The following is a 23,307-nucleotide window of genomic DNA, read 5'->3' on the forward strand; positions in this document are numbered from 1 at the left end:
TAGTGGAGGACGATAGAGAGACTAATGAATGTAGTGGAGGACGATAGAGAGACTAATGAATGTAGTGGAGGACGATAGAGAGACTAATGAATGTAGTGGAGGACGATAGAGAGACTAATGAATGTAGTGGAGGACGAGAGAGAGACTAATGAATGTAGTGGAGGACGATAGAGAGACTAATGAATGTAGTGGAGGACGATAGAGAGACTAATGAATGTAGTGGAGGACGATAGAGAGACTAATGAATGTAGTGGAGGACGATAGAGAGACTAATGAATGTAGTGGAGGACGAGAGAGAGACTAATGAATGTAGTGGAGGACGATAGAGAGACTAATGAATGTAGTGGAGGACGATAGAGAGACTAATGAATGTAGTGGAGGACGATAGAGAGACTAATGAATGTAGTGGAGGACGATAGAGAGACTAATGAACGTAGTGGAGGACGATAGAGAGACTAATGAATGTAGTGGAGGACGATAGAGAGAGAAAGACTACTGGATGTCTGAACTAAGATGCGAAAACAGTAGAGTTTCTAGATCAGCTAGCTACACAGTTCCTCCACTCATAAATCATTCACTGGTAGATTTGTATTTTACTAGGCAAGTCAGTTAAGAACAAATTCTTATTTTCAATAACAGCGGGTTAACTGCCTTGTTCAGAGGCAGAACGACAGATTTGTACTTTGTCAGCTCGGGGAATTGGAACTTGCAACCTTTCGGTTACTAGTCCAACAGCTCTAACCACTAGGCTACCCTGCCACCCCATAAATAAAAAGGGCTGGTCATTGGTTGGACTGGAAGTATGTCTTATGGAAAAAATGATAGAAGACAGTAGTAATCAATCAATCAATCAGTACTCATATCAGAGTTCAGAAGGGTATTGAGCCTTCAGGCTGATTGACCTCATCAGTTCAACCAGAGGAACTAGGGTTGCAAAATTCCAGTATCTTTCCACAGGTTGAGGTTTGTCATGAATCTTGCCCTGAAGGCAGAACTGAGCCATTTCTGTTAGATTGGGGAAGGTTAGCGTTTTTCACCATGAATCTTGCCCTGGAGGCAGAACTGGGCCATTTCTGTTAGATGGGGGAAGGTTAGCGTTTTTCACCAAGAATCTTGCCCTGGAGGCAGAACTGGGCCATTTCTGTTAGATTGGGGAAGGTTAGCGTTTTTCACCATGAATCTTGCCCTGGAGGCAGAACTGGGCCATTTCTGTTAGATTGGGGAAGGTTAGCGTTTTTCACCATGAATCTTGCCCTGGAGGCAGAACTGGGCCATTTCTGTTAGATTGGGGAAGGTTAGCGTTTTTCACCAAGAATATTGCCCTGGAGGCAGAACTGGGCCATTTCTGTTAGATGGGGGAAGGTTAGCGTTTTTCACCATGAATCTTGCCCTGGAGGCAGATCTGCACAGTGGTCACTATCTGGCATAGCCACAAAATCAGATTTGAACCCTAACTTCAAATTAAGACCAAAAAGCCCATTTGTTTTTATGAACGTTTACAATATAGCCAATTTTGACTTTGCAGCTGGCCCATCTAGCGGAAATTGCTCAGTTCTGCCTCCAGGACAGGACTCATCCCAATAAACGTCAACTAGTTGGGCGAGCTGCAAAGTCAAAATTTGCTATATTGTAAAAATGCCTGAAAACAAAAAAAAAGTGTGCTTTTTGATCTAATTTAAGGTTAGGCATTAGGGTTATCAGTGTGGTTAAGGTAAAAGATTTCATGACTTTGTGGCAGATTCATGACATAAAAACCTGTGATTCCAGGAATCTTTCAACCAGGATTTCTGTAAAACCAGGAAATTTAGCAAAATTTGTATAATTCTTTTTTTTTTACCAGAATTTGTCAACCCTAAGTTGAACTCAGACAGGACGATTCATCCAACGGACTTGGTTGAATTCACACAACCCTTATATTTACATTACATCTGGATGTTCTGAAATGTGTCACCCGATTGGATAAGCCTCAGGTAAGCCAGCCAATATGCTATCTAAGATTCCAATATTCTGTACCACTATTCTCGCAGGAGGTAAATAGAGCATACAGCTGGGAAACTGAATAGAAACATTCTCTAGAAGAAAAATAAAAAATAACACGATCTACAATTCAATGATTTCCTGTTTTGGATTTTCCATGGTGACAAAAACAAATAAAAAAGTGAATACAAAAACGGAATGTTGTGATCTTAGGACAACGTTAAAAGGAACAGTTTGAAATAAATGGAATCATCGGAATATCTTCAAGAGATCTGCGGAATTAAAATACATAAAAAGGCAAGCTAAGATCGCTACAGTATGATTGGATAACCATTTGGAGCATCACGTTGTGATTGGTTAGACTGAGCCTCGGGGGTTGCTGGGTAGTGTATTTCTGGAAAATGCCATGTTGAACCGTTGTTTCGACAGAGAGACTTGGTCATATAGAGAGAGTCAGTATTACAGTGCATGTCTACAAATTAAAACAACTAAAAGTGACAAGATTTTACTGTACAGTAACATACTGTATATTTTCCACCAAGACGCTACATAAAAAGCTGGTGACTACATTATGTAAATAGTTAATTATTGAATACCTTTTTTTTTTATCATATGATTTCAAAAAAAAAACTATTGACACAGTATATAGATAATTGGTTTCTTTAAACAAACGAATCCGTTGTGTAGTACACAGCTGGCATTGTTCCAGAGGAACGATATGGTCAACCTTTGTATCTGTTCAATGCAAGTGCACCAGTCTAGATTCAGTCTTATTTCTCTTCATCCATGCACCCTCAGTGGTCTATCCTGGTGCCTCCAGGCCATGTGCCCCGCCCGGTCCCGACAGCGCCACCCCCCACCACCCCTTAGATGTCCTCCTTAGCCTCGTTGTTGTTCATCAGCTCCTTCCTCTGGGCAAGGAAGGGATACATACACTTATCAGCACCCAGGAACCTGTACATACAAACGATGGCCTCGAAGGGCAGGATGCTGGAGAGAGAGAGAACAGAGGTCAGAGTTTAGATCCACACAGTTAATTCACAACACAGAGAGAGAGAGAGAGAGAGAGAGAGAGAGAGAGAGAGAGAGAGAGAGAGAGAGAGAGAGAGAGAGAGAGAGAGAGAGAGAGAGAGAGAGAGACAGAGAGACAGAGAGAGAGAATCAGTTCATTCGTAGAAAGAAGGACTGACCTTTTCATGATGTTGACCATATATACGATACGTGGCGTGCAGATCATAGCCTGATCGGTGAGAATGGCCCTCATAGACTGTGTTACGCAGAACTCTGGCTTCAGGGGAGGCAGGAAGGGCTCAATCTCTTTCCTGTACAGACAGGAAGTGACATAAGTTGGAGACAAGGCGAACACGGACCGATCAGAATACACACACACAGGGAAAGATATCCAGGGGGCTGTTCGGTGGCTCGCAACGAACAGTGTTAAGGCTGTAAACAGACAATCATGTCTGACCATTTCTTTCTCGACAAGCTCCTAGAACAGGGCAGCACACACACACACAGTGGGGGGGGAGGGGGGGCATTGAAACTGAGGAGGGGAACAGTATCCAGGGTGCACCTGTTTAGCAGAGGGAGGGGATTCCTTGTGAAAGTGGAGCTCTGTAAAGCATTCATTGTTTAGGTGAAACACTGAGATTAAAACAGACAGGTCCGGGCACTAATCAACAGACAGGTCCGGACACTAATCAACAGACAGGTCCGGGCACTAATCAACAGACAGGTCCGGACACTAATCAACAGACAGGTCCGGGCACTAATCAACAGACAGGTCCGGGCACTAATCAACAGACAGGTCCGGGCACTAATCAACAGACAGGTCCGGGCACTAATCAACAGACAGGTCCGGGCACTAATCAACAGACAGGTCCGGGCACTAATCAACAGACAGGTCCGGGCACTAATCAACAGACAGGTCCGGGCACTAATCAACAGACAGGTCCGGGCACTAATCAACAGACAGGTCCGGGCACTAATCAACAGACAGGTCCGGGCACTAATCAACAGACAGGTCCGGGCACTAATCAACAGACAGGTCCGGGCACTAATCAACAGACAGGTCCGGGCACTAATCAACAGACAGGTCCGGACACGAATCAACAGACAGGTCCGGGCACTAATCAACAGACAGGTCCGGGCACTAATCAACAGACAGGTCCGGGCACTAATCAACAGACAGGTCCGGGCACTAATCAACAGACAGGTCCGGGCACTAATCAACAGACAGGTCCGGACACTAATCAACAGACAGGTCCGGACACTAATCAACAGACAGGTCCGGACACTAATCAACAGACAGGTCCGGGCACTAATCAACAGACAGGTCCGGGCACTAATCAACAGACAGGTCCGGGCACTAATCAACAGACAGGTCCGGGCACTAATCAACAGACAGGTCCGGGCACTAATCAACAGACAGGTCCGGACACTAATCAACAGACAGGTCCGGGCACTAATCAACAGACAGGTCCGGGCACTAATCAACAGACAGGTCCGGACACTAATCAACAGACAGGTCCGGGCACTAATCAACCGACAGGTCCGGGCACTAATCAACAGACAGGTCCGGACACTAATCAACAGACAGGTCCGGGCACTAATCAACAGACAGGTCCGGGCACTAATCAACAGACAGGTCCGGGCACTAATCAACAGACAGGTCCGGACACTAATCAACAGACAGGTCCGGGCACTAATCAACAGACAGGTCCGGGCACTAATCAACAGACAGGTCCGGGCACTAATCAACAGACAGGTCCGGACACTAATCAACAGACAGGTCCGGGCACTAATCAACAGACAGGTCCGGGCACTAATCAACAGACAGGTCCGGGCACTAATCAACAGACAGGTCCGGGCACTAATCAACAGACAGGTCCGGGCACTAATCAACAGACAGGTCCGGGCACTAATCAACAGACAGGTCCGGACACTAATCAACAGACAGGTCCGGGCACTAATCAACAGACAGGTCCGGACACTAATCAACAGACAGGTCCGGGCACTAATCAACAGACAGGTCCGGGCACTAATCAACAGACAGGTCCGGGCACTAATCAACAGACAGGTCCGGGCACTAATCAACAGACAGGTCCGGACACTAATCAACAGACAGGTCCGGGCACTAATCAACAGACAGGTCCGGGCACTAATCAACAGACAGGTCCGGGCACTAATCAACAGACAGGTCCGGGCACTAATCAACAGACAGGTCCGGGCACTAATCAACAGACAGGTCCGGGCACTAATCAACGCAGTAGAACAGTGCAGTACATCACTAAACTAAGGGCATCTCTCTCGCTGTACAGTCCCATTACTGCACTGTTAACTGTAGATTCCCTGGTGCATTTGATCTAATTATTAACCTCAAAGTATATTTATAACGGAGCATGTTAGATTGATTGGTTGATGGATTGAAAATATATGATGGATCACGTCTGTCTGATTGATTGATTGATTTCTCACCTTATCCTGCAGCCTTTGAACATGCCCGTATCCACCAGGTAGGGACACACCAGCGTCATCTTAATGCCGTCCTTATCCGACGCCTTGATCTCGTGGCTCAGCGACTCGTGGAAGCCGATGGCCCCAAACTTACTGGCGCAGTAGTCCTATAGGGGTTATGAGAGGAAAAGGTGTCCCTGTTAAATCCTGTGTAGCTATCACAACCGTAGAATTACACGGAATAGAACGGGCGTCACCATTTAGGTCAATGACGCCATAATGAGTGGACTGGCGGCCATTCTGACTGTCCATATGGGTTTACTAGTCAAATTGCCAAGGTCAGAGGTTCCGAGTCTGTTCTATTCATTCTCTCTCTATGGACACAACAGGTACCCCCTTTAAAACCCTGCAGCAACAGCTTGGCTTCCGTTGTGGCGATCGTGCTGCAAGTGGTTGTCTGGCTAGGTTCTTCCAACCGGGCCCAAACTGGTTGATTCAACGTTGTTTCCATGTCATTTCAACCCCCCCCCCCCCCCCCCCCCCCCAAAAAAAAAAATCTGACGCCGTTGAATCAACATGGAAAACTGATTGGCTTTGAATTTTTTTCCTTTTTAAAAAAAAATCGGTTTATATATTTTATTAATTATTTCACCCAACTTTTAAACCTAAATCCAATAACATGGTGACATTTGCTGATTTCACGTTAGTTGACCAACACAACCAGATGTACATCAAAACTAGACGTTGAACTGACGTCTGTACCCAGCGGGTTATAGCTCCACAGGTCCCTCTGCTTCTAAACAGAGTGTATTTAACTGCTACACCTGACCGCACTGCAGTAATGACAGAACGTGATCACCGTCTCCCTCGCAGGCCGGATTCTACTTCCTGTTAGCTACACAGATACGTCCCAAAAAGGGTGCCCTAGTCCCTATATAGTGCACTACTTTTGACCAGAGACCTATTGGACTCCCTATGAGGCCCTAGTGAAAAGTAGTGCACTATATAGGAAATATAATGGCATTTGAAAACACACCACAAAAACCCTCCCCACTCCTCCAAATCTCTACAGTCCTCCTTTCTACAGTTTCATTAGCATTCTTTTGCCCTTCATCAGACAGACCAGCGTTGGGTTAGGGTATGGGCCCTGCAGGCGCTAGGCTGGGAAGGTTTGATGTGGTTCAACCAGGAACTAATCTTTAAAAAACAAAACAGCTTGGGCCAACACAGATGCGTTGTGGAGAAACACAGAGAGGATATGGGAGATGTGACTGTGCCCACGTGACAAGCCTGGCAGACTATGGCTCCTAAATAAATACTCTCTCCATGCCACAAAAAGCACGTTCAAGACATTTCTAGGAAGTATAATAGGGGTAGCAAGAACCTGGACTGTGTTCCAGTCTCTTTTGAAGAGAGACTTAATCATTAAGGACGAGAACCTGGACTGTATTCCAGTCCCTTTTGAAGAGAGACTTAATCATTAAGGACGAGAACCTGGACTGTATTCCAGTCCCTTTTGAAGAGAGACTTAATCATTAAGGATGAGAACCTGGACTGTGTTCCAGTCCCTTTTGAAGAGAGACTTAATCATTAAGGACGAGAACCTGGACTGTATTCCAGTCCCTTTTGAAGAGAGACTTAATCATTAAGGATGAGAACCTGGACTGTGTTCCAGTCCCTTTTGAAGAGAGACTTAATCATTAAGGACGAGATCCTGGACTGTGTTCCAGTCCCTTTGTAGAAAAACTAAATAATTAAGAATGAGTGCCAGCCCACGCATTACAAAGAGGGAGTCCATGTGTTCTAGAATATTAAACACCATTCTAGAAGGCTTCTCTGGAACACGTCACAGAGTGACGGCTACAGCCTCTTCCTATTGTCCCCAGGACAAATGACCACAGAAAATCCTTTTAACACTGACTCAGATAACACACAAAAAGAAAACGGTGAGGGGCCTGGATGAAAGAGAACCAGAAAATGTAAAAAAATATATATATAAAAAAAAAGCGAAAACAAAATCACCTCCATTTACAGTGAATTGACGTGATTACTGAGAGAGCTGCGATGGTTTCACAAAGAGCCTGATGAAGATGTCTCTCTCCCGCAGAGACCTGTCAGCTTGTTCTTCACTCAGAGCCAAGGGCCCTATGGGGGCCCGCCCACACCCCCCCCAGCTACAGACAGAGGGCCCCGTAACAGGCCCCCCACACCCCCCCAGCTACAGACAGAGGGCCCCGTAACAGGCCCCCCAGACCCCCCCAGCTACAGACAGAGGGCCCTGTAACAGGCTCATCTGTTACTTTATTTTCCGGCGGTGGGAGGGGGGGATGCTACGAGAAAGGCAAATCTCCCTGTGTGAGGGTCAGTGTGAGTGAGGGTGAGGGTCAGTGTGTGTGTGTGTGTGTGTGTGTGTGTGTGTGTGTCTGTGTGTCTGTGTGTCTGTGTGTGTGTGTGTGTGTGTGAGCAGTTGCGCATGTAATTGAATCTGCTCGCCAAACTGTGCTAGCTAGGATACGGAGTGTCCAAAGTGTGTTTTCCACCCGGGTTCCTGGTTGTGTAGACTAGAGCGATACTGTAGATGCAACTGCCACTATATAGTATCCCTAACTGCAGAGAGTGTGTCTCCATCATGTGTAGTAACTCACCTCCACGCCAGCTGTGCTGAATAGCCCCAGAGAGCTGGCAACCGTCACAATGTGACCGTGGTTCAGCTCCAACATCTTGGGAAGGAATGCCTTGGTGGTCTGCAGCAAGGAGAGGGGAGGGGGAAGAGGAGAGGGGAGGAGGGAGAGGGAGGGGGAAGAGGGAGAGGGGAGGAGGAAGAGGAGAGGGGAGGAGGGAGAGGGGAGGGGGAAGAGGAGAGGGGAGGAGGGAGAGGGAGAGGGGAAGGGGAGAGGGGAGATGGGAGGGGGAAGAGGAGAGGAGAGGGGAGGAGGGAGAGGGAGAGGGAGAGGGAAGAGGGAGAGGGGAAGGTTAGTTTACTGGTGCAGTTTGTCTCTGCCAAAGCCCTTTGATCCTCACCCTCTCTCTCTCTCCCCATGGTGATCAGAGAAAGAGAGAGACTTTTTGAATTGACTTTCATAAAACAGGCAGAGTGATGTCACTAGAGCTGTAACTTAGTGAGTTTGGGTATTAACGGCTTCCCTGTGAATTTAATGTAGAGAGAGACAGATATTCAACGACAAGGAGAGAGAGGAAAACAGGAGAAAAGAGAGAAACACACCCACAGAGGAGAGAGACACAGATCACACACCCACAGAGAGAGATACACAGATCACACACCCATAGAGAGAGATATACAGATCACACACCCACAGAGAGAGATACACAGATCACACACCCATAGAGAGAGATATACAGATCACACACCCACAGAGAGAGACACACAGATCATACACCCACAGAGAGAGACACACAGATCACACACCCACAGAGAGAGACACACAGATCACACACCCACAGAGAGAGACACACAGATCACACACCCACAGAGAGAGAGACACAGATCACACACCCACAGAGAGAGAGACACAGATCACACACCCACAGAGAGAGACACACAGATCACACACCCACAGAGAGAGACACACAGATCACACACCCACAGAGAGAGACACACAGATCACACACCCACAGAGAGAGACACACAGATCACACACCCACAGAGAGAGATACACAGATCACACACCCACAGAGAGAGATACAGATCACACACCCACAGAGAGAGACACACAGATCACACACCCACAGAGAGAGATACACAGATCACACACCCACAGAGAGAGACACAGATCACACACCCACAGAGAGAGACACACAGATCACACACCCACAGAGAGAGATACAGGTCACACACCCACAGAGGAGAGAGAGAGAGACAAGAGAAGAGAGATGGTTTACTGTACGAGTCTGTTCTTTTCCCACACAGATCCAGTACCCAACGCCGTGCCCAGCTTTAAAAACCTCGCTGACAGAACCAATCACAGGCCCCCCCCCGTTCACTCACCAAGGACCACAATGCAATTCAACCTCTGTCCACGCTCTGCAGCGGTCCGGGGGAACAATACTCAGAGCGATAGGGGACAGAGAGTGAACAGACTATTGCCACGTCAAGGTCTCAGTAGGTACAGAAGCTAATTCAATGACAGTCAGTGAGGTGCTGTGATGGGGGAGTAGGATTAAGTTGCCCCCTAGAAGCTGATCTCAGGTCAGTTTCCGATACTTCCCTCTAACGTCTAAGGTTAGGATTTAAGGATTAAACTGATCCTAGATCTGTGCCTGGGAGGCCGGGTCTCAAATAGCATCCTATTTCATTCATAGCGCAACGGGCCCTGCTCAACAGTAGTGCACTATATATAGGGAATAGGGTGCCATAGGGCCCTGCTCAACAGTAGTGCACTATATATAGGGAATAGGGTGCCATAGGGCCCTGCGCCACAGTAGTGCACTATATATAGGGAATAGGGTGCCATAGGGCCCTGCTCAACAGTAGTGCACTATATATATATACACACTGCTCAAAAAAATAAAGGGAACACTTAAACAACACAATGTAACTCCAAGTCAATCACACTTCTGTGAAATCAAACTGTCCACTTAGGAAGCAACACTGATTGACAATAAATGTCACATGCTGTTGTGCAAATGGAATAGACAAAAGGTGGAAATTATAGGCAATTAGCAAGACACCCCCAAAAAAGGAGTGATTCTGCAGGTGGTGACCACAGACCACTTCTCAGTTCCTATGCTTCCTGGCTGATGTTTTGGTCACTTTTGAATGCTGGCGGTGCTCTCACTCTAGTGGTAGCATGAGACGGAGTCTACAACCCACACAAGTGGCTCAGGTAGTGCAGTTCATCCAGGATGGCACATCAATGCGAGCTGTGGCAAAAAGGTTTGCTGTGTCTGTCAGCGTAGTGTCCAGAGCATGGAGGCGCTACCAGGAGACAGGCCAGTACATCAGGAGACGTGGAGGAGGCCGTAGGAGGGCAACAACCCAGCAGCAGGACCGCTACCTCCGCCTTTGTGCAAGGAGGTGCACTGCCAGCGCCCTGCAAAATGACCTCCAGCAGGCCACAAATGTGCATGATTTGGTCCAGCAGTACAATGACTGGGCCTACCTATCATCAGGACAGGAAAATAAGACATGACTGGTAAACTCATTTTGAAAAAGATCTGGCTTTCAAGGCAGAACTGTGAGGTCAGAGATGTAAGTTAGACGAGCTGACGTGAGGTCATCCTGAGTTGACTGTCATTGATAGTTCCAAGACTTCTGATTTTATATCTAGTTAGGTTAAATGTGCATGAAGGAAAACCTCCTGGCTCTACGTATAGCAGGCAAAACAGAGACCACTCTCCGCCCAAACCCCCAGCCCTCCCATGATGCCCTGCTTCTCAGGAGTGTCGGCCGCGACCTCCATCGACCTCTGACACGAAACGTGTGAAAGCGACCAGGGGCTCATGTCTTACATCAGAGAGGTCCGTAATTGGGCCTCAACGCTCTCAGTTCCGCTTAATTACCCCCACCAACAGAGCCACTCGGCCTACCGGGCCCCTTTGGGGGGGGGGGGTCCTGCCCGCTGCCTGCCTCTAATTGCTGCATACCCCTAAGACAATCTTGCCCACACAAAGCTGCTCGCAGCTGGGGTGTCAGAGTGCATTAGTGCTAGCGCCTGGCCAACAGGAATATAAACAAATGCTAGAGAAAGGCCAGATGGTCGTTTAATTAGAAGGACCAACCTTAACCCGGAGGCTGGAGACAGAACCACAATGTCCTTGGTCAAAGAAAACACCCATAAGGACATTTTGTTTTGATTGCTGTATTGATTGAGGCTTGAAAAAGTGGAGGGTTTGTGTAGTCATAGCGACAGAAGCGGATTCCTAAAGTAGGAGAAGGACAGTCAGGTGTGTCTGGGATCATGGGATGAGAATGATTCAAACGGTCATCCAAAAAGGGAATCATCCTTAATTTGCTTCATTATGAAATCATGTATGCATAGAAAACCCATAAAACCCTTAATAGTGCTATAGTCAATTCCCTTCCAGCACAGACTTCCTGAATAGGACACCAGTACTCTCCCCTTCCTGAATAGGACACCAGTACTCTCCCCTTCCTGAATAGGACACCAGTACTCTCCCCTTCCTGAATAGGACACCAGTACTCTCCCCTTCCTGAATAGGACACCAGTACTCTCCCCTTCCTGAATAGGACAACAGTGTTTAGCCAGCGTAGCGTAGCCCAGCCAGCGTAGCCCAGCCTAGCCTAGCCCAGCCAGCCTAGCCTACCCCAGCCAGCGTAGCCCAGCCAGCCTAGCCTAGCCTACCCCAGCCAGCATAGCGTAGCCCAGCCAGCCCAGCCTAGCCTACCCCAGCCAGCGTAGCGTAGCCCAGCCAGCCCAGCCTAGCCTACCCCAGCCAGCGTAGCGTAGCCCAGCCAGCCCAGCCTAGCCTACCCCAGCCAGCGTAGCGTAGCCCAGCCAGCCCAGCCTAGCCTACCCCAGCCAGCGTAGCGTAGCCCAGCCAGCCCAGCCTAGCCTACCCCAGCCAGCGTAGCGTAGCCCAGCCAGCCCAGCCTAGCCTAGCCTACCCCAGCCAGCGTAGCGTAGCCCAGCCAGCCCAGCCTAGCCTAGCCTACCCCAGCCAGCGTAGCGTAGCCCAGCCTAGCGTAGCCCAGCCAGCCCAGCCTAGCCTAGCCTACCCCAGCCAGCCTACAGGTGCCCTGAGCCCAGGGAAGGCTCATATAAAACCAGTCAAGTACGACCCTTCTGCCTGGCTGCCTCCTTTCTCCGGGCCGGGCAGGAATGCAGGGAGGGGAACTTGGCTCCTGTCGCTTGGCATCACGTCAAGCCCATTATCCTTAGACAATAAACCAATTGTCACATTAAGTGTTTCAGACAGGAGCTGACCATTAGCCTCTCGTCTAATCTAGCCTGGAGGAAGTGACGGCCTTCCTTTTCCTATCCCGCTCCTGTTTGGTTTCCCACCATGCCATTCTCCACGGAGCGTCCCACGACATGGGTACTGAGATAGGAGGGACACTGCATCACACACACACACACCTATTGAATACCCTGATTAAGATAGTGTCAGTGACACTATCTATAGTTATTTTTCACTACTTAAACTTAATTCACAAGAAGAATGAATCAAGGCGGAAAACTCTGTACCTCCTCTCTGTACACCAGCCAGAACATTCCATATCCACTTACTCTGTGTGTGTGTGTGTGTGTGTGTGTGTGTGTGTGTGTGTGTGTGTGTGTGTGTGTGTGTGTGTGTGTGTGTGTGTGTGTGTGTGTGTGTGTGTGTGTGTGTTTACTCCCATTTCCTTAACACTACCAGGCCAGCTGTTGAGTTATCAGGCATCATCAAGTCAATGAAGAAGTACCCCCCCCCCCCCCCACCCCCCCCCCACAGCCCCACCCCTCCTCCACCTCCTCTCCCTTCAACACAGGAAAGTGAAAGCGCCAGGGATCTGAGTCAGCGCCGGCTGATCCGTGACCGAATGGTCAGAGCTGGACCCGGTGACTCCCATCCTGGGCCGGGCCGTCTGAATCAGGCCTCGGGGATCACAGGAGCCACCAGGGGCCCAAGGAGGAGGAGCACTGCGTGTTAACAGACTCATCCTGAGATAACCACCCACTTCCTGTTCACGTCACTATCGGAGCTGCATTCCCACAACAACACGCAGGCAAACCCTCCTGCTCAGACACACTTTCAAGACATAGCCTCTCCTTCTCCCATCTGGATTTGCCCTTCCCCTTTAGTCTCCCTCTCCAGTTTCTACACTCGGAGCGTTTCAGATGGAGTCAGAGCAGCGAACCACCTGCCAGGTCGCGTGGGATCGGAGAGGGGAGGAAGAGATGGGAAGAGGAGGAGACGGGAGGTCGGTGCTGGTTGAGAGGCCAGCGAGAGAGAGGAAGACTTCAAACTTCACTCTTAAGGGCCAGACTTGAGCGTTATTCAGAGTGCAGAGACGCAGAGATGTGTTGGCTGTCACAAAGGAGAGGCCAGACTATGTGCTTTAGGGGCAGCAGTTATCTGGTAATCATTCACAACTGTTACCCTGGGTGGGCCAAGCTACTGCCACCCTGCAGGATATTAGTTGGCTTTAATAATAAGCAAAATGTTAGACAAGTCGTAGAAAGAAAATATACAAAATGGAGGCTTCTGGAGAATTTCTTCCTTGTTTTCCTCTTCAGAAAACATCCAACTTAGAATAGACAACAGACGGTTTATGACCAAAGCAGAGAGATGACAAGCTTGAGAAAGCAGCAGAGGAGCAAACTCCCACAATCCCTCTGTAAACTAAAACTGACAGGAACTGGACCTCTCTCCCGGATTTTAATCTGTTCTTTCTGGCAGTAGAAGAACCACTGAGTTTAAAGTTTTAAAAGCAACAAACTAGTTTTAACGTCCTACTCGACTAATATATATATATCTATATATATATATATATGACTAGCCCAAAATCACATTAGTGGTTAGTTGTTGTCTCATGGTATGGATGACTACAATATACCTGTAGCCTAGCAACCCAACACACAGGAAAATCTGTACCCTACCAGCCCAACACACAGGAGAATCTGTACCCTACCAACCCAACACACAGGAGAATCTGTACCCTACCAGCCCAACACACAGGAGAATCTGTACCCTACCAACCCAACACACAGGAGAATCTGTACCCTACCAGCCCAACACACAGGAGAATCTGTACCCTACCAGCCCACAGGAGAATCTGTACCCTACCAGCCCAACACACAGGAAAAGCGGTGTGTGATCGCTCCCTACATGCAGGTGGTCTACAGCAGCAGCGGTTTAGCACGCGTTCGTGTAAGAGAGGAGCTCTGCGTCCCACGCGACACCCTATCCCCTATGTAGTGCACTACTTTTGACGAGAGCCTTACGGGGAGAGCAGATAGAGAGCAGATAGAGAGCAGATAGAGAGCAGATAGAGAGCAGATAGAGAGCAGATAGAGAGCAGAGGGCCATTTGGGACTCAGTCGACAGGTCCCATGCTGGTCCAAGCTCTATTCATCCAGCTGGCATCTTTAATGAACCACATCCTCCATTCTGACATACTGGTCTGTCCATATTCATTAGGCCCTGCTTTCATCTCCCCTCCTCACTCCCCTCCTCCCTCCCCTCCCCTCCTCCCTCCCCTCCTCCCTCCCTTCCTCCTCTCCTCCTCCTCCTCCCTCCCTCCCCTCCCCCCTCCGCACAGAACAAGAGAAAACAGAAGCAGGAGAATCTAGACTACTACACCACTGGATTCGAAGGGCACCCTATTCCCTATATAGTGCACCCTATTCCCTATTTTGTGCACCCTATTCCCTATATAGTGCACCCTATTTATAGAGAATAGGGTGCAAGTTGAGACATACCCTAACAGTAACAGAGCTGAGGAGGAGTGTGGCTGGGGAGAGGAAGTCTATAACCCGTCTCCTACATAACCCAGGGACTCTTCACTGAGTTCATGGGTCAGTCCTAGATAACCCGTCCCCTACAGTACATTGGACAGACAAGAGACTCGTTCGTGCTGAAATGTATAGCATCACATCATATGGGGTGATTGATAACGAAACGGACCGTTTTCTCCACTCTAAGCCCTGTGGCAAACAAACACTCCATTCAATCAGCGTGTCATTCGTCACCCCCGCATGAAACAAACAAATATGGCCGATTGTGATTGTAACGCAACCTAGTCAAGCTGTGCTATAAAAGAGCTTCCTGGTTCTTCAGGGGGGGGGGGAGTCGGCTTTCTGCAGGTTTCTGAACAAATTGCCCCCCCCCCCATCACAACTGCCCCACCACAGGTGATCTCAACAATGCTCTAGGCACCCCTCAGAATAGACTCGTTTACTAACATGAGCTTAATTAGAGGGGGGGGGGGGTCATGGGGCCTAATACAAACAAGCGACCCCCCCCCTCACATCCCCACCCTGCAGACAGGATGTACCCTTTCAAATGGGCTTTTAATTAACTACTCTGGTCAAGCAGATTGTGTGTGTGTGTGTGTGTGTGTGAAGACGGTACAGATCGTTTGCCTGCGTACGTTTTCTAAAATATCCCGTTCGTCAACCACCACTACAACAGGACAGAGACGTGTGCATTCTCCGTCATCTCCGAGGTTCATCTAGTCTTGCAGATAAATATTCATGTTGGCAGGCGAGGAAGAGGGAAAACAAATGGAGAAGTCTCTCTGTTCCAAATGGTTCCCCTATAGAGTGCACTACTTTTGACCAGGGTCCCATAGGGCTCTGGTTAAAAGTAGTGCACTACATAGGGAATAGGGTGCCATTTTGGAACACTACCTCTTTTTCTGCCTGCCAAACAGCTGTCTTCAGTTGTAACATCAAACCAAACCCAGCCCCACCACTCTCTCTCGCTCTCTGAGGCTGGGAGAGGAGAGCTGTCTGCACAGACTGAAGATACAGGGTAACTATTTATGGTCATTTACTTTCCACACATAGACAGACATGCTTCCCTAAATTAACACGCACCCCTAAATTAACCAGAGTTTGGCACACACACATTATGAAGAAACATCCATATAGAAGCTGTCAAGAGCAGTACACATCAGGATAAACAGGTGGTCATGGACGGAAGATGAGAGCTTCTGGAGAACCGATGATGTCACTTTGTTATTACAGTGTAATCCACAGACTGGAGTAGATTTAGTAGTAAACACTTTCAGATGACTAAATGGATGTTTAAACTATGTGGGTCCTTATGCTTGACAACATGGCCGAGTTATTTCAATTAATCATACAGCGATCACAGAAAAAAAAACTATAAAATACCCATTGATGACAAAGGGACTTTAAACACCATTTTACCACCCATTGATGACAAAGGGACTTTAAACACCATTTCACCACCCATTGATGACAAAGGGACTTTAAACACCATTTCACCACCCATTGATGACAAAGGGACTTTAAACACCATTTCACCACCCATTGATGACAAAGGGACTTTAAACACCATTTTACCACCCATTGATGACAAAGGGACTTTAAACACCATTTCACCACCCATTGATGACAAAGGGACTTTAAACACCATTTCACCAGGTCAAATTCCTGGTTCATTTTAGTACATTAACATGAAGCAGGAATTTGACCTGGTAAAATGGTGTTTAAAGTCCTTTTGTCATCAGTCACCTTTATTGGGGAATAAAGGTGATATTGATTCAGATGACAGTACAGTAGGTATGGGGGACAGGGATGACAGTAGGTATGGGGACAGGGATGACAGTAGGTATGGGGACAGGGATGACAGTACAGTAGGTATGGGGGGCAGGGATGACAGTAGGGACAGGGATGACAGTAGGTATGGGGGACAGGGATGACAGTAGGTATGGGGGGCAGGGATGACAGTAGGTATGGGGACAGGGATGACAGTACAGTAGGTATGGGGGACAGGGATGACAGTACAGTAGGTATGGGGGACAGGGATGACAGTAGGTATGGGGACAGGGATGACAGTAGGTATGGGGGACAGGGATGACAGTAGGTATGGGGGACAGGGATGACAGTAGGTATGGGGACAGGGATGACAGTAGGGACAGGGATGACAGTAGGTATGGGGGACAGGGATGACAGTAGGTATGGGGGACAGGGATGACAGTAGGGACAGGGATGACAGTAGGTATGGGGGACAGGGATGACAGTAGGGTAGGTATGGGGACAGGGATGACAGTAGGTATGGGGACAGGGATGACAGTAGGTATGGGGGACAGGGATGACAGTAGGTATGGGGGACAGGGATGACAGTAGGTATGGGGGCAGGGATGACAGTAGGTATGGGGACAGGGATGACAGTAGGGACAGGGATGACAGTAGGTATGGGGACAGGGATGACAGTAGGGACAGGGATGACAGTAGGGACAGGGATGACAGTAGGTATGGGGGGCAGGGATGACAGTAGGGACAGGGATGACAGTAGGTATGGGGACAGGGATGACAGTAGGTATGGGGACAGGGATGACAGTAGGTATGGGGACAGGGATGACAGTAGGTATGGGGACAGGGATGACAGTAGGTATGGGGACAGGGATGACAGTAGGTATGGGGACAGGGATGACAGTAGGTATGGGGACAGGGATGACAGTAGGTATGGGGACAGGGATGACAGTAGGTATGGGGACAGGGATGACAGTAGGTATGGGGACAGGGATGACAGTAGGGACAGGGATGACAGTAGGTATGGGGACAGGGATGACAGTAGGTATGGGGACAGGGATAACAGTAGGTATGGGGGACAGGGATGACAGTAGGTATGGGGACAGGGATGACAGTAGGTATGGAGGACAGGGATGACAGTAGGTATGGGGGGCAGGGATAACAGTAGGTATGGGGGACAGGGATGACAGTAGGTATGGGGGACAGGGATGACAGTAGGGACAGGGATGACAGTAGGTATGGGGGACAGGGATGACAGTAGGGTAGGTATGGGGACAGGGATGACAGTAGGTATGGGGGACAGGGATGACAGTAGGGTAGGTATGGGGACAGGGATGACAGTAGGTATGGGGGACAGGGATGACAGTAGGGTAGGTATGGGGACAGGGATGACAGTAGGTATGGGGGACAGGGATGACAGTAGGTATGGGGACAGGGATGACAGTAGGTATGGGGGACAGGGATGACAGTAGGTATGGGGGACAGGGATAACAGTAGGTATGGGGACAGGGATGACAGTAGGTATGGAGGACAGGGATGACAGTAGGTATGGGGGACAGGGATGACAGTAGGTATGGGGGACAGGGATGACAGTAGGTATGGGGACAGGGATGACAGTAGGTATGGGGACAGGGATGACAGTAGGTATGGGGACAGGGATGACAGTAGGTATGGGGACAGGGATGACAGTAGGTATGGGGGACAGGGATGACAGTAGGTATGGGGGACAGGGATGACAGTAGGTATGGGGGACAGGGATAACAGTATGTATGGGGGACAGGGATGACAGTAGGTATGGGGACAGGGATGACAGTAGGTATGGAGGACAGGGATGACAGTAGGTATGGGGACAGGGATGACAGTAGGTATGGGGGACAGGGATGACAGTAGGTATGGGGACAGGGATAAGAGTAGGTATGGGGGACAGGGATGACAGTAGGTATGGGGGACAGGGATGACAGTAGGTATGGGGGACAGGGATGACAGTAGGTATGGGGACAGGGATGACAGTAGGTATGGGGGACAGGGATGACAGTAGGTATGGGGGACAGGGATGACAGTAGGTATTGGGGACAGGGATGACAGTAGGTATGGGGGACAAGGATGACAGTAGGTATGGGGGACAGGGATGACAGTACAGTAGGTATGGGGGACAGGAGTGACAGTATGTATGGGGGACAGGGATGACAGTAGGTATGGGGGACAGGGATGACAGTAGGTATGGGGACAGGGATGACAGTACAGGTGGCGTGGGGGACAGGGATGACAGTACAGTAGGCGTGGGGGACAGGGGACAGGGATGACAGTACAGTAGGCGTGGGGGACAGGGGACAGGGATGACAGTACAGTAGGCGTGGGGGACAGGGATGACAGTACAGTAGGCGTGGGGGACAGGGGACAGGGATGACAGTGCAGTAGGCGTGGGGGACAGGGGACAGGGATGACACTACAGTAGGCGTGGGGGACAGGGGACAGGGATGACACTACAGTAGCCGTGGGGGACAGGGATGACAGTACAGTAGGCGTGGGGGACAGGGGACAGGGATGACACTACAGTAGGCGTGGGGGACAGGGATGACAGTACAGTAGGCGTGGGGGACGGGGATGACAGTACAGTAGGCGTGGGGGACAGGGATGACAGTACAGTAGGCGTGGGGGACAGGGATGACACTACAGTAGCCGTGGGGGACAGGGATGACAGTACAGTAGGCGTGGGGGACAGGGGACAGGGATGACACTACAGTAGCCGTGGGGGACAGGGATGACAGTACAGTAGGCGTGGGGGACAGGGGACAGGGATGACAGTACAGTAGGCGTGGGGGACAGGGATGACAGTACAGTAGGCGTGGGGGACAGGGATGACACTACAGTAGGCGTGGGGGACAGGGATGACAGTACAGTAGGCGTGGGGGACAGGGATGACACTACAGTAGCCGTGGGGGACAGGGATGACAGTACAGTAGGCGTGGGGGACAGGGATGACAGTACAGTAGCCGTGGGGGACAGGGATGACAGTACAGTAGGCGTGGGGGACAGGGATGACAGTACAGTAGGCGTGGGGGAGAGGGATGACAGTACAGTAGGCGTGGGGGACAGGGATGACAGTACAGTAGGCGTGGGGGACAGGGATGACAGTACAGTAGGCGTGGGGGACAGGGATGACAGTACAGTAGGCGTGGGGGACAGGGATGACAGTACAGTAGGCTCGGGGACTCACCCAGAAGTGTGCGTGGCAGTTGACCACCATGGTGCGTTCGATCAGCTCGTCAGGACACTCCAGGAGATGGTGACCAGAGACCACGCCGGCGTTGTTTATCAACATGTCCACGTTGCCCACCTCCCGACGCACCTTCTCCGCCGTGGAGTACACACTCTCCCGCTTGCCCACGTCACACACGTACGTGTACACCTGCGGCTGGAAGGGAGGAATCTCTTCTAACCCTCCAACTGCTCCTGGAGAGAGGGGGGGGGGGGGGGGAGTGAGAATGGACTACAGCACAGCGGCACTGGGGTGCAGACAGACAGTCAGAACAGTGCAAATCAAAGTAATAAAAAAACATTTCAAATCAAGCCATCGAAAATCATTGTAAAGGTTTATGGGAAAGTCGGACCGTTAGATTGCTATGCAGCAGTTGTGAAATGTATAATTGTCAGCCCTCTATAGCTGTTCTGTGCACACTGCATGTGGTGGTAGGTAGACTAAAATAAGACCCAATATATTGTATCCCCTTGTGCTATACTAGTATCCTGACATTGCCTATGGGGATGTGTGAAACGTACACTGCCCGAAGTGTCCCCACTTGCGCCAGTGACTAGATAACTTTTCGCGTTGCGCCGACTGGTAAGATGCCCCTCAGGAGGGCGGTTACGTGCTAGCAAGGCAGAGGTAACGTTATATGGTTCGAGAGTTTGTGTACCGAATCAGGACGAAGTGGTACTCGCTAAGCAAGCAGCGTGACGTCCTTTACACTAATACCGCATAGACCCACAGAGAGAGAGAGAGAGAGAGAGAGAGAGAGAGAGAGAGAGAGAGAGAGAGAGAGAGAGAGAGAGAGAGAGAGAGAGAGAGAGAGAGAGAGAGAGAGAGAGAGACAGAGAGAGAGAGAGAGAGAGAGACAGAGAGACAGAGAGAGAGAGAGAGAGAGAGAGAAGAGAGAGAGAGAGAGAGAGAGAGAGAGAGAGAGAGAGACAGAGAGACAGAGAGACAGAGAGAGAGAGAGAGACAGAGCGAGAGAGAGAGAGAGAGAGAGCTCCCTGCCAATGACCATAGTTATCGGACCTTAGTGCCAGAGCAGGCTACTGATTTAAGTTAACTTCTCCGCAGAATTATGCAGCCCAGCTACGGATCTAATAGACTACAGCAATGCGCTATTATAAATAAACTAAAGTCGACAGTAAATAGTTGGTTTAAAAACATTCATGTTTAAACAAGATACAATCTTGTTAGTACAATGTTGCGATCAATAGAATACACAATGTCATCTAGGGTGACCCTGACCAGACTTTATCAAGCTGACGAGCTCTATACACTAACCTACAGGAGGAAAATAAGTGCTGCAAGGATCGGGTGACAGATATTTTCAGGCAACGAACTCACCATCTTTGGACATCGGGGATTCACTGTCCAGTTCTCGGTAGATTTCCCGTACCAACTCCGCCGTTTCTTCGTTGCTTTGGCTGTTGATGTCCCACAGCACCAATACTGCCCGTCTCCGAGCGAACTCCTTGGCGAACAGCCGACCCAGACCGCTTCCAGCCCCGGTGATAAGACACACCTGTCCCGCCACACTCTTCTCCTTCGGCCGCACCACCCATTTCGCCCCGGCGGTAACAAAAGCCCAGAGTACTTTCAAGATTACCACAAAGAACTCCGCAAAAATTACCATCGCATTCATCATCTTGAGAAAGATATTTAAATAAATTAAAAAACGGGAGATAAAACTTTTATAGAATGCGCACGCACAGTTCTTTCGTCTTTTATGGTTTGAATGACAAGTCAGTTATAGCAGCAAAAGTTGTGATATGTTCGGCTATGTACCGAACTGACTAGTAAACGAATTAAACTAATATAGCCAGTGTTGTTTATGAAACAAAACGGTCAGAATACTGTCAATTCCAAACGCTTTAAATAGAAGGTCTATTAGACTGCTTTTTGTTAAATAAATTATCCCAAGACTGCAAAAAGAAATCAGCTAATAATTGAAACAATAAACGCAAACCTAAAAAATAAATGTAGGCTATCTGCTTTTCTAAAGTTGCTTCTCGATCGAGCAGAGTCCCAGCTTTCACAAGTCCGCAAAGATTCCGTGAGAACGGAGTCGCGAATAGACACACTGTCAGTGTGTTGCGCCCTTCCCTCTGCTGCAGTGACAGCCCTTCACCTCTCTCATAACATAACAGTGGCTGAAGCGCTTTTGTACCAGTCTGCTCATCAATGGACCCTTATAGGACCGGGGCCGGAGCGCCTGACAGAAATACGACGCGTCAGAACACGTCAGATCATCACTGAGATTATAGCAAAAGGCGCGTCGTGGAAACTGGAGGATGACTAGCGCTCTTGTGCCACCTGTGGGAAATTTTGCATAAGTGTTGTCAGATGAATGAAAGTAGAGGGAAAACGTTGTAACAAATGTGTTATTCAACAATTAGCCATTGTTTTAGAAATGTTTTTCTCATTTTTTCCCTCATTTTTTTGTTGTTGAAAATAAAATAACATTCAAACCTTTTGGGGCGGCAGGTAGCCTAGTGGTTAGATGAGGCTGGTAGCCTAGTGGTTAGATGAGGCTGGTAGCCTAGTGGTTAGATGAGGCTGGTAGCCTAGTGGTTAGATGAGGCTGGTAGCCTAGTAGTTAGATGAGGCTGGTAGCCTAGTGGTTAGATGAGGCTGGTAGCCTAGTGGTTAGATGAGGCTGGTAGCCTAGTGGTTAGATGAGCTGGTAGCCTAGTGGTTAGAGGAGGCTGGTAGCCTAGTGGTTAGAGGAGGCTGGTAGCCTAGTGGTTAGATGAGGCTGGTAGCCTTGTGGTTAGATGAGCTGGTAGCCTAGTGGTTAGAGGAGGCTGGTAGCCTAGTGGTTAGAGGAGGCTGGTAGCCCAGTGGTTAGAGGAGGCTGGTAGCCTAGTGGTTAGAGGAGGCTGGTAGCCTAGTGGTTAGAGGAGGCTGGTAGCCTAGTGGTTAGATAAGGCAGGTAGCCTAGTGGTTAGATGAGGCTGGTAGCCTAGTGGTTAGATGAGGCTGGTAGCCTAGTGGTTAGAGGAGGCAAGTAGCCTAGTGGTTAGATGAGGCTGGTAGCCTAGTGGTTAGATGAGGCTGGTAACCTAGTGGTTAGATGAGGCTGGTAGCCTAGTGGTTAGATGAGGCTGGTAGCCTAGTGGTTAGATGAGGCAGGTAGCCTAGTGGTTAGATGAGGCTGGTAGCTAGTGGTTAGAGGAGGCTGGTAGCCTAGTGGTTAGATAAGGCTGGTAGCCTAGTGGTTAGAGGAGGGAGGTAGCCTAGTGGTTAGATGAGGCTGGTAGCCTAGTGGTTAGATGAGGCTGGTAGCCTAGTGGTTAGAGGAGGCAGGTAGCCTAGTGGTTAGATGAGGCTGGTAGCCTAGTGGTTAGATGAGGCAGGTAGCCTAGTGGTTAGAGGAGGCTGGTAGCCTAGTGGTTAGAGGAGGCAGGTAGCCTAGTGGTTAGATGAGGCTGGTAG

At 49.2% G+C, this 23,307-nt stretch overlaps 1 protein-coding gene across 1 annotated transcript; it reads right to left on the minus strand.

Annotated features, from left to right (window-relative positions):
* Window positions 1-538: 538 nt before the first annotated feature.
* On the minus strand, window positions 539-22,041 carry LOC120028166 (retinol dehydrogenase 10-A). The gene is made up of 6 exons (XM_038973371.1): window positions 21,217-22,041; window positions 19,837-20,072; window positions 8,079-8,177; window positions 5,455-5,600; window positions 3,168-3,299; window positions 539-2,967 (listed from the first exon to the last, which is right to left on the minus strand). Exons 1-6 carry the CDS (start codon window positions 21,515-21,517, stop codon window positions 2,844-2,846), a joined length of 1,038 nt encoding a protein of 345 aa, XP_038829299.1. The 5' UTR covers window positions 21,518-22,041; the 3' UTR covers window positions 539-2,843.
* Window positions 22,042-23,307: the final 1,266 nt, after the last annotated feature.

The sequence above is a fragment of the Salvelinus namaycush genome, chromosome 33 (genome assembly GCF_016432855.1).
Source record: "Salvelinus namaycush isolate Seneca chromosome 33, SaNama_1.0, whole genome shotgun sequence".
In the NCBI taxonomy this organism is placed as follows: Eukaryota; Metazoa; Chordata; class Actinopteri; order Salmoniformes; family Salmonidae; genus Salvelinus; species Salvelinus namaycush.

Coding starts and splice junctions, on each gene's coding strand:
- LOC120028166 (XM_038973371.1), bottom strand. CDS start 21,517: ATGATGAATGCGATGGTAATTTTTGCGGAGTTCTTTGTGGTAATCTTG. Junction 20,073..21,216: donor ATCCCCGATGTCCAAAGATG/GTGAGTTCGTTG, acceptor CCCTCTCTCCAG/GAGCAGTTGGAGGGTTAGAA. Junction 2,968..3,167: donor ATGGTCAACATCATGAAAAG/GTCAGTCCTTCT, acceptor CTCTCTCTCCAG/CATCCTGCCCTTCGAGGCCA.